The 12,465-nt window shown below is 44.0% G+C and overlaps 1 protein-coding gene across 3 annotated transcripts in view; it reads right to left on the bottom strand.

The window, feature by feature from the left end:
* Positions 1-12,465, bottom strand: part of FNBP1L (formin binding protein 1 like) — a 300,029-nt gene that overhangs the window by 76,442 nt on the left and 211,122 nt on the right. For all 3 annotated transcript variants that reach the window (XM_082265869.1, XM_082265868.1, XM_082265870.1), the window contains exons 7-8: positions 11,791-11,919; positions 124-270 (exon numbers count right to left, since the gene is read on the bottom strand). In XM_082265869.1, the coding sequence (XP_082121995.1) occupies positions 124-270; positions 11,791-11,919 (276 nt within the window). The remainder of the gene's footprint in view (positions 1-123; positions 271-11,790; positions 11,920-12,465) is intronic.

Genomic DNA, 12,465 nt, shown 5'->3' on the forward strand with positions numbered 1-12,465 from the left:
GTTAAGTTCCAGGCAGATAGAAGATATTAGTATGGACAGTTTAGCAGTTATTATATTGGCTGACATGAAGTGCCATCCTAATTTATATGAGAGCTGTGAATCCCCTCTGCAATTCCCACTTACCCTGCGTTCATCTACAGACTTGGCAGCCTGCACCATTCCTTCTAAGCACTTTGAGATAATTGGGATAACTTTACGCTCTGCATCAGCAAAACCTTTGTAACACTCGCTCAACTTCATAGTCCTCCGTTCATCCATTTCTTGAAGGTGCTGTGAAAGGAAAGCATAGGGTTGCATCAAACATTAAAGGGTCACTATGGTGAAAAGTACAGATTTTGAAATATGATGAATATTTCATAGCGCTATTCTGAGTGCAATGAACACGCTCCCATTACTTCAGGTCAAAATCCTGATTTAGGTGACAATTATGCTAAAATTTAATAAAGCAAAGTGCAATGTGACAAATGCTAAACTCCAAGAAGGCAATCAGCTTTCATTATTCAATACAGGTCGTCTATCAATTAGGTATGCAATCAGCATAAACAAATGATTCTGTAGGTCAAGGCCGCAATAACCTAATGCCACAGCAGGAAGAAAATATCAACATAATTTTCAGCCAAAGCAAACAAACAAACTGCTGACATCAATGCCCACCAATCAGAGCAGTTCAGCAGGTGATCCAAACCCAGGTTTAGGCCACACAACCTTAAAAAAAAAATCCTTGATGTAGTATACTGATTGACAAGTTTTGCTTTTACCGACACTGCTACCCACTCACCCTAATGCTACCCTATTTGTTTAATAAGGCATACCCAAGTGTGTGGTAATTAGACAGTAAATGATTTCTTCACAAACTGATCAAAGTGTTGGACACAACTATTAACGCTCTCCTATTATCCTAGACTTCCTTGGACAATAAAATAATGTAACAAAATAAAAGAGGAAAGAGCTGCAATGCCGCCTGTAGAATGGGTCTCAGTGAGACAAATAGCAAGTGAGCTTTTAAATGAAATACATAAAAGCTGCTCATTCGGAGTTTACATGTACACTTCAGCTTAATGCAAAATACAGCTGTCAGGGATCATATAGTGTACACTACCTAAATACTCCCAGTATTGTGCGGTTTCTTGTAAGCAGGTTAAAAAACCTGTCAGACATTAAGCTGTAAAAACATTTAGGTCAGAATCCTATATCTCACGGTAAAACCTAGCTCTCTATAAAATCTAAACATTTGTTTTATTTGGATTCAGACAAACCTGATCTAACAGATAGCAAGGAACTGCATGAAGACTCAATACAAGGGTAGTTTGGAAGAATAACCAAATGTAGGCAATCGATTTTGCTTTCAAGGACACGTTTACAAGTAGATGGGAAATTTATTGCCTTCTTTCAGCAGGCAGCTGAAAATATAGCACAGCAAACATGCAAAAATATGACTTGGCTGGAGTTAACAGGTATCCGCAGTTCTATAAACAGGAAGCCTTTAAGGAAAGTCATTGCTCAAAACATCTCCTAATGACCAAGAAAAATGCAGTATTATGAGAGGAAATGTAACACTCCCTTAAACTTCTCACAGCACAAGATTCATTCCAATTCTTCACTTTAAAATGATTAGGGATTATGATGCCAGTTCTCCTATTTTATATACAATACTAGACATTAAGCCCGTTAAATTAACGGGCGCTAGAACATATGCAGCACTGCATCTCTTGTAGTATGCCTGCAGCCCCGCATAATGGCAGGCAGTGCAGCAGTGGAGGAATCTCCCTTACCTGTTCCTGATATGTGCTGGGGAGGATGTGGGAGCTCCTCGGTGTCGGAGGCCGGGTCCCGGGTGTTGGGGTCACCCCCGATAATGGTGCAGTGTGAGGGCCGTTCTGAATTCCTATGTGCTGGGGGCGGGCACTGACCTTTTTAGGCTGGGGGAGCTCCTCGGTGTCTGAGGCCGGGTGTTGGGGGTCACCCCCGATAATGCTGCGGTGTGAGGGCCGTTGTACTGCCGATAGTTTCAGTAGCCTCCGTATGTGCTGGGGAGGCGGAGTTTCGATCAGCTGCCTTATATTTAAAAATGGCGCCACCCGGCACCACACGTCATTGCGTATGCGCCGCCGCTCGGGAAAGCTCGGATACGTTCAGGTATTCCCAGAAATAGCCGAAGGTGTACGGCTTTTACCGAGCGGCGGCCCATGCGCAGTGGCATGTTAGCGCCGAGTGGCGCCATTTTTAAGTCTACGGCAACGGATCGGAACTCCGCCTCCCGCCTCCCCAGCACATACGGATTCAGAACGGTGGCTGCTGAAACGATCGGCAGTACAACAGCCCTCACACCGCAGCATTAATCGGGGGTGACCCCCAACACCCGGCCTCCGACACCGAGGAGCTCCCTCAGCCTAAAAAGGTCAGTGCCCACCCCAAGTCCCAACGGCTGTCCTGTGGCACATGCGCAGTAGCGCATTTCCACGGACACAGGGAATCTGGACGCAGGGACACTGGGGTTTTATTAATATAGATATCAGTTCTTAAACAGTGTAAAAACTTTTTTAGGTAAGCGAATAAATCATACATTATATAGATGCTGCCAAATTTGAACTGGGTTCCTAAGCATTAATAATGCCCAATCATAAAAGGGTTATTGATGACAGTATCTTTACCTTCCATGCAAATACTGGTAACTAAATGTTTTATTAAAGTTGAGGTTGGCAAGAAAAAAGACCTCTGTTTGATGCTGAGAACTCTAATTTGGTGGATAATGTAGGAGAGAAATAAACATTGGCATTGCCTACTTCTACCTTGTGCAGCTGCAACCTTACATTTTTATATTTACATACATGTTTATTGAGCAGATTAAATGCTGTACTACATTTAGAAAGTAAAATAAGCATATATTTGTTGAACAAACTGTCGGTGTCGGAGGCCGGGTGTTGGGGGTCACCCCCGATAATGGTGCGGTGTGAGGGCCGTTCTGAATTCCTATGTGCTGGGGGAGCTCCTCGGTGTCGGAGGCCGGGTGTTGGGGGTCACCCCCGATAATGGTGCGGTGTGAGGGCCGTTGTACTGCCGATAGTTTCAGTAGCCTCCGTATGTGCTGGGGAGGCGGAGTTCCGATCAGTTGCCTTATATTTAAAAATGGCGCCACACGTCATTGCGTATGTGCCGCCACTCGGGAAAGCTCGGATACGTTCGGGTATTCCCAGAAATAGCCGAAGGTGTACGGCTTTTACCGAGCGGCGGCGCATGCACAGTGACATGTTGGCGCCGGGAGGCGCCATTTTTAAATCTACGGCAAAGGATCGGAACTCCGCCTCCCCAGCACATACGGATTCAGAACGGTGGCTGCTGAAACGATCGGCAGTACAACGGCCCTCACACCGCAGCATTATCGGGGGTGACCCCCGACACCCGGCCTCCGACACAGAGGAGCTCCCTCAGCCTAAAAAGGTCAGTGCCTGCCCCCAGTCCCAACGGCTGTCCTGTGGCACATGCGCAGTAGCACATTTCCACGGACACAGGGAATCTGGACACAGGGACACTGGGGTTTTATTAATATAGATTTAACCTCTTCCAGACCATGTAACACCTATATGAGACAGTAGGTAGATGGGGGCATAAAAGCCCAGCCACAACACATATGCATCCATGGTGATCTGATTTTGTGTGAGGAGAGACACGCTTCCAAGCTCACTGACCGATCTGTAATCGGGGAATTTACCTACCCTGAAATTGACTGCCGTAATAGTACGGCTGGAACAGTAAAAGAATGGAAATATAAAAAACATATTATAAGACACTTTTATGGTACAATTCAAAGAGGCCAAAACTAGAAGTGAGGTTTTGCTGGACCTGTTAAAAGTCAAACAATGTTGAAATTATTTAATTCCCCATTAACATCTGGATAGTACTGACAATAACATGATTTTGTTTACTGTAAGCTGAAAACAAGCAGCACTGTAAAGATAAAAACACTTCATTTTAAGACAGCAAATGTTCCAAGGTTGAGGGCTGCTCTCCAAGATTTAAACTGGGAGAGGATGTTGTCATGAAAGAGCACAGAAACGAAATGGGAATCCTTCAGATAAACTATGTGCAAACAACACTGCTAAATATACTATGGGCAAGTAGTATAAAAGAGGCTAAAATCTAACCTATGTGGCTCACATCCAAAGAAAAAATAGCTATAAATTCGAAAGCCGTTTCTAAAAAACTATAAAAAGGAAGGAAGGATTGAACGCTTTACTCATTTAAAAGTTACAAAAAAAAAAAAATATAACAAAATATGAAAAAGGGAAATCAAGGCTGTAAAAATTGCAGCCTAGCAAACAAATGACAGATTGTGAACGGTAAAAAAAGGTCAGGCCCTGGGCATGTAGGCCCTTTACTACATAATTTTGAATTGGCTACTGAGGACATGAAGCAGGCTAATTAAATACTTTATTCAGCTCTGTGTATACAAAGGGAAATGGAGGCTCACGTCCTTTAAGGGGTATAGTACTGACATGGCCCCAATGGATTCACAATGGCTCAAATCAAGCAGGGTCCAGAAACAAATTTAGCCACCTCGCTCCCAGCCGATTAAAATACAGCCAGGTGGGAGCCCTGTTATCCCGGGTTAATCTCATGCATGCCCTAATGGCCACAGAGTGGCACCATCTGTGACTTGCTGTGTCCACCGGACACAGAGGAACCCTCATGTACTGAGTCACTCTGTGCATGGCCCTGGTACCATGTGATTGCTGTGATCAATCACATCAGTTGTAAACAATGGCTTTCATGCATAGCCATTGTGTACTATTGCATTGATCTCTGTGATTGGTCACAGTGATCACACGGTAGTGGTACAGGGCCAATCGCAGCGGTAGCCAACTTAAAATTATCTAATAAAGGGCCTACATGTTCAGACTTGATCTTTTTATGATCAATATATCTAAAAAAAAATTTAGGGGCGTGATCAATTTTTTTCCCTTCCTCTGGATCAACTGTGGTTATAGGATTGTACATATGTAGAGTTTTTTCTATTAGTTGAAGTAGATGATCTAGCATCTTTTTTAAATTTTTTAACCTATGTTAATTATGTAACTGACAAGCTCCTGGTCACAGCTTCTAATTGGTAGTCAGCGGGATGGGCTCTCATTCATAGGATCGATCTGAGAGCCAATCACAGCCATCATGTGATCAGGAAGCTGTTCCCTCTTTCTCCATTAAAGTTCATTTTTAAAGGAGGAGGTTGAGTGAAGGGGTTAAATAACAATTATATTTCTGGTCCTTAAAAATTCCAAAACACTCCTTTTTAATCAACTACATTGCTCAAAAAAATTAAAGGAACACTTTTTAATCAGAGTCAATTAAACTCCTGGGATATTGATCTGGTTAGATAGCAGAGGGGGTTGTTAATCAGTTTCAGCTGTTTGGTGATAATGAAATTAACAGGGGCACTAGATGGGCAACAATGAGACTACCTCCAAAACAGAATGGTTTCACAGGTGGGGGCCACTGAAATGAGTTTCCCTACTCATCTTTTTTTTACTCTTTTTTTCTAGCTTTGCATTTGATTAGGGTCAGTATTAGTGATCGTCCGATATCGGTTATTCGTTGCTGATACCGATATTTTGGCCATAGCATATTGGTTTTCATACATTTTTATATCACTTGACAGGTACTCTTGTGGAGGGATCTGGGGGTCTAAAAGACCCCAAACCCCTCCTCTGCACCTAAAAGAATTCAAAACGCCAGGTTTGGCTGTTTGGAATGCGTTCTTTTTTTTAATCTGGTGCCGAGTACCCGGCAGTGATGTCATGACATCACTTCCGGGTTTTTACATGGAGACCCGATTAGAGCCGAATGCGGCTTTGATCGGGTCTTTGGTGGTCCTGCAGGCTGGTTGCCTGGGTCTCCCAGTGGGACGGGAGACCTGGGCGAGCCCCCAGCTCCTTGTAATGACAGCTGAGCAACTTCTCAGCCGCATCGGTTGTCATTACAAGACAGCCAACCGTCGGCTATGGACGCCGGTACCGGGTTGATGCCTCTAGCTGCAGGCATCACTTCGGTACAAGCACTTTCCCTAAATATCGGCAACATCAGTCACCTTGGTGGCCGATTCCGATACATCGGGGAAAGTGCAGATCGGCCCTCAATATATTAGCTTTGCCGATAACTGGTCAATCACTAGTATCACTACTGATAGCATGAGGCGATACCTGGACCCTATAATGGTTGCACAGGCAGTCCAACTCCTCCAGGATAGAACACCAATACATGCCATTGCCAGAAGGTTTGCTGTGTCTCCCGCCACAGTCTTAAAGAGGAAGTAAACCCTCCTCTGCAAGTTGTACCTATAGGTAAGCCTATGATAAGGCTTACCTATAGGTACTGTAAATATCTCCTAAACATGTACCGTTTAGGAGATATTTACCTTACACGCAGCCAGTGACGTCACTGGCGCATGCGCTCTGAAGGAACGGCCGCTGGTGCCGTTCCTTCAGAGCCCCGTGCCGTGACCGTCGGCTCCCGCGCGGGAGTGACGTCACCGTGGCTCCGGCCAATCAGAATGCCGGATGCCGCGATCACGGAAGACGGGCGACTGAACATGTCGCACGTCAGAGGTAAGCGGGCGGCACGGCGGGGGCTCGTTCTAAATAAATCAGGTTTACAACCTCTTTAAGAGCATGGAGGAGATTCCAAGAGACAGGCAGTTACTCCAGGAGAGCTGGACAGGACCAAAAGGAGGTCCTTCACCCATCAGCAGGACCGGTATCTGCTCCTTTGTGCAAGGAGGAACAGGATGCGCACTGCCAGAGCCCTACAAAATGACCTTCAGCAAGCTACTGGTGTGAATGTCTCTGACCAAACAATCAGAAACAGACTTCATGAGGGTGACCTGAGGGCCCAACATCCTCTAATGGGCCCTGTGCTCACTGCCCGGCACCGTGGCGCTTGAATGGCAGTTGCCATTGAACACCAGAATTGGCAGGTACGTCACTGGTGCCCTGTGCTTTTCACAGATGAGAGCAGGTTCACCCTGAGCACATGTGACAGACGTGAAAGCGTCTGGAGAAGCCATGGAGAATGTTATGCTGCCCGGAACATTGTTCAGCATGACCGGTTTGGTGGTGGGTCAGTGATGGTCTGGGGAGGCATATCCATGGATGGACGCACAGACCTCTACAGGCTAGACATTGGCACCCTGACTGCCATTAGGTACTGGGATGAAATCTTTGGACCCATTATCAGACCCTTCGCTGGTGCAGTGGGGTCCTGGGTTCCTCATGGTGCATAACAATGCCCGGCCTCATATGGCGAGAGTATGCAGCCAGTTCCTGGAGGAGGAAGGAATTGATACCATTGAATGGCCCCCACACTCGCCTGCCCTAAATCCAATAGAACACCTCTGGGACATTATGTTTTGGTCCATATGACGCCACCAGGTTGATCCTCAGTCTGTTCAGGGGCTCAGTGATGCCCTGGTCCAGAACTGGGAAGAAATACCTCAGAACACCATCCATCGTCTCAAAAAGGAGCATGCCCTGACGTGGTCAGGCATGCATACAAGCACGTGGGGGCCATACAAACTACTGAGTACCATTTTAAGTTGCTGCAATGAAGTTTCAGCAAAATGGACTAGCCTGCTGCTGTATCATTTTTTTCACTTTAACCACTTTACCACCGGAGGATTTTCCTGCTTTACGTCCAGGCCACTTTTTGCAACTTGGCACTGTGCGAATTTAACTGACAATTGCGCGGTCATGCAACCCTGTACCTAAACGAAATATACGTCCTTTTTTTCCCCACAAACAGAGCTTCCTTTTGGTGGTATTTGATCACCTCTGCACTTTTCATTTTTTGCGATATTAACCACTTTACCACCGGAGGATTTTGCTGTCTTCCGTCCAGACCACTTTTTGTGCTTCGGCACTGTGCGACTTTAACTGACAATTGTGCGGTCATGCAATGTGGTACCCAAACGAAATTTACGTCCTTTTTTTCCCACAAACAGAGCTTTCTTTTGGTGGTATTTGATCACCTCTGCGCTTTTTATTTTTTGCGATATTAATAAAAAAAGAGCGAAAATTTTGCAAAAAAATGACATTTTCAACTTTGTCTTTTAAAAAATATCCAATATACTCAATTTATGTCATTTTTTTTGGCCAAAATATATTTAGCTACATGTCTTTGACAAAAAAAAAAAATTCAATGAGCGTATTTTTATTGGTTTGCGCAAAAGTTATAGCGTCTACAAACTATGGTGTAAATACTGAAATTTTACGCAGCTTTAATTTCTGACTGCCTATCTCAATTCATGAAGTGCTAAAATGGCAGGGCAGTACAAGACCCCCCCAAATTACCACTTTTTGGAAAGTAGACATCCTAAGGAATGTTCTGAGAGGCATGTTGAGCTCATTGAATATTTAATTTTTTTGTCACAGGTGTTTGAAAAATGAATAAAAAAAAAAAATTTTTTTTTTTAACACAAAGTTGTCACTAAAAGATAAATTTCTCACACATGCCATGGGTATATGTGTAATTACACCCCAAAATATATTCTGCTGCTTCTCCTGAGTACAGGGATACCACATATGTGAGACTTTTTGGGAGCCTAGCTGTGTACGGGACCCCGAAAATCAATCTCCATCTTTAGGTTTTCTAATGGCGTAAATTTTTGATTTTACTCCACTACCCAACACTGTGACAGGGAAGTGAAGGGGTTAAACTGGGGGAGATCAAGGGGTTAAACCTTTATAGAGGATAGATGGCGGGTGGCCTAAACCTATTCGGGCCTAGCGCAAGCGCAAATTAGGGTCACCAGTGACACTAAATACAGTGATCAGTAGTTATCTGATATACTGTATATATTAGTGCACTGTTTTATATGGAGTGAAGGGGTTAACTGGGGAAGATCAAGCGGTTAAAAGTTTATTAGGGAATAGGTGGCGGTTGCCCTAACCCTATATGGGCTTAGCGCAAGCGCAAATTAGGGTCACTAGTGACACTAAATACAGTGATCAGTATTTACCTATATACTGTATTTAGTGCACAGAGTAATAGGTAGTGAAGGGGTTAACTGGGGCTGATCAAGGGGTAAAAACTTTATTAGGGGATAGGTGGCGGGTACCCTAACCCTATTTGGGCCTAACGCAGGCGCAAACTACGCTCACAAGTGACACTTATACAGTGATCAGTAAAATATCTGTATACCACTGTATATAGTGTTCACTGTGAGGGGTTTGGGGGTGATCAGGGGGTGATCAGAGGTGATGAAGGGGTTAAATGTGCCTATGTGAGGTGTGTCAGTGTAGTGTTGGTGGAAACTCACGTTTTTGGTGTGTCTCTGTCTCTCTCCTGGAACCGAAAGGACTTCAGGAGGGACAGTGACATCACTTCCCCTGTCTGTGTTTACATTACACAGACAGGGGACAGATTGCCATTGGTGGGGACCGATCTACAGACACTGACCAAAAATCATTGGTCAGTATCTGGTGATTGATCGGTTCCCTACCGAATGCCATCGGTATCGGGACCCGCAGCGCGCGGGAGCGCGCTCTGGACCTGCGATCGCGCATGACGTTAATACTACGTGGCTGAGCGGTATCGTGCCGCACTGCCGCAGTAGTATTATCGCGCGCGGTCCTAAAGTGGTTAATAAAAAAAAAAAAGAGCGAAAATTTTGTGAAAAAAATTGACATTTTCTACTTTGACAGTTAAAAAATATCCAATATATTCAATTCTTGTCATATATTTAGGCCAAAATGTATTTAGCTACATGTCTTTGACAAAAAAATCCTCAATGAGCATATTTTTAACTGCTTTACTTTAACGGACAATTGCGCGGTCGTGCAACGCTGTACCCAAATTAAATTATGTCTTTTTTTTCCCCACAAACAGAGCTTTCTTTTGGTGGTATTTGATCACCTGTGCGATTTTTAATTTTTTAAAAAAAGAGCGACAATTTTGAAAAAAAAAAAAAAACCCCCAATATCTTTTACATTCTGATATATAAAACATTCCCAAAAAAAATTAAAAATCAAAATTTAACATTTTAGGCCAATTTGTTTTCTGCCACATATTTTTGGTAAAAAAAAAAAAAAAAATCACAATAAGCGTATTTTGATTGGTTTGCGCAAAAGTTATGGCGTTTACTAACTACGGGAAAGATTTGTCATTTTTATTGTTTATTTTTTTTACTAGTAATGGCAGCGATCTGCGATTTTTTTTGCGGGACTGCGACATTGCGGCGGACAGATCTGACCCCTGACATTTTTTACACTTTTGGGGGTACCAGTGACATTACTACAGTAATCAGTGCTATAAATATGCACTGTTACAGTAATAACACTGGCAGGGAAGGGGTTAACTTTATTGGTGATCAAGGGGTTGAATGTATGCCTCATGCTTACGGACGTGTGTGGGGGGGGAGGGGATTGTGTGACAGACACAGATCGCAGGTTCAGCTATGCTGAATCCTGTAATCTGTCACTGTCACATAGAAGATCCACCCGATTTGTTTACACAAGTGGGCGGATTTCCTCACTCGATCCCCGACGATCAGGGAAGAGCGGCAGTGATCACCGCCTCTCCTCCCCTGGCCCGACTCCCGCTATGTCTGAATACAGTGGGAGCGAGCCTCCGGTGGCGCACGTGCGCCGCCGAGAGGGATCCAGCGACGTAGGTCTACATCGCTGGACGATAACGAGCCACTTTGCCGCAGTACCCTCAATGTGAGCAGTCGGCAAGTGGTTAAAGAGGTTGTAATGTAAACCCTCTCTTTGAACTTGTACCTATAGGTAAGCCTTTAATAATAATGCTTACCTATAGGTACTGAAATATCTCCTAAACTTGCACCGTTTAGGAGATGTTTACTTTTAATGCAGCGGATGATGTCATTGGCTCATGCACTCTGAAGGAACGGCCACCCGTGCCGTTTCTTCAGAGCCCTGTGCCGTGAACGGTGGCTCTCGCGCGCACGTAATCGCGCCTCCGGCCAATCAGATGGCCAGAGGACGCAAACCAGGAAGCATGTTCGACCGTCCTGTCGCTGAGTAGGCGGCACCATGGGGGCTTCGGTCGATGCATACTAGCTCATTATGCCTTTGTCTTACAGGGTTTTTTTTTTTTCCGTTTTTGGGGGAGGGTTTACTTCCTCCTTAATTTTCGGGGTGTCTTTGAATTCAGCCCTCTGTAGGTTGATCATTTTCATTTCCATTAAACGATGTGGCATCCTTTTGTTCCTAACACATTAGCCAGTCCATATAAGTATAGAAATACAGCATGATATTTTTCCCCATTGAGATCTAATGTGTTTTCAATGTTCCTTTAATTTTTTTGAGCAGTGTACAGTAAAACCCCCCTCCATCGCAGGAGTTACGTTCCGGACCCGCCCGCGAAAAGTGAAAATCCGCAAAATAGAAAGACCCTATTTAAATACACACTAGGCATGTTTTTAGAACTTTCACTGTACTTTTAAAAGCATTTTAAGGTCTTTAAACACACTTAAAACAATAAAAACACATTTAAACACATAAAAGATACTAAGAGACAGAGCAAGAGCAATGGAAAACACAAAAATATTTCATTAACAATGATTTAAATTAGTAAACTAATATTAATAGGTCTTACAGAAAAAAAACGCAATATACCAGGACCGCAAAAACTGAACCGCGATATAACGGGGGTTTACTGTATTATTTTCATCCTAAGAAGTACACAGTGGGCAGTATGTAGACTATCCTCAGATTTAACAGTACTAAGAGAACATTTAAAACATGAGAACAAAGTAAAAAATAAGCAAAGGAAGGAAGCTACCTTATAAACCTGTGGGATGACAATGTAGAAATGTTTGTTTTGTTCGGCATTGAAGTTTTGCAGTTGGGCGGCATATTCATTTTTACTCTCGTCAGCCATGTGTGTTCGAATGTTAAGCTGCTGTTTTGCCTTTAAAAAAATAAATAAATAAATAAATTGGTTATGTAAATAAAGATCAGGGACCTAGGTTACACGCTTAGCCTGGGTTCACACTATTTCAAACAGACAGCGCATGTGATTTGCACCGCATTGCTGTGCAGATCACATGCAATGCGAATTCAGCCATACAGTTTGTATGGCTGAACTCGTATTGCATTCACATGAAAATGCTGCAGGAACTTTTTTTCCTCTGCACTGGAATCGGATTGCATGGGTGTTCACACCAAAAACTACCTGCGTTCCTGACTGTGTGGGCTCAGTCAATTGTAAAGTTTCCCCTCACTGAACAAATAAGTGCTTCCACCATAGCGCGTTCCCGCGCTGTGGCTGACAGGTCCTCTTCGCCATCCGAATGAGAGGACAGGAATCCCTCAGGGAGGGGGTTGTACGTGGTGACCATATCAGTCTCTGAGTCAGAAGACAGAGGCTGTTTTTGGCTAGCAACTAGTTTCATGACAAGATCAACCTTTGATGCCAGACTTTCCAATGCTGCAGAAAGACACTATGGACTGCGAG

Source organism: Pelophylax lessonae, assembly GCF_965119305.1.
Source record: "Pelophylax lessonae genome assembly, chromosome: 8".
NCBI lineage: Eukaryota > Metazoa > Chordata > Amphibia > Anura > Ranidae > Pelophylax > Pelophylax lessonae.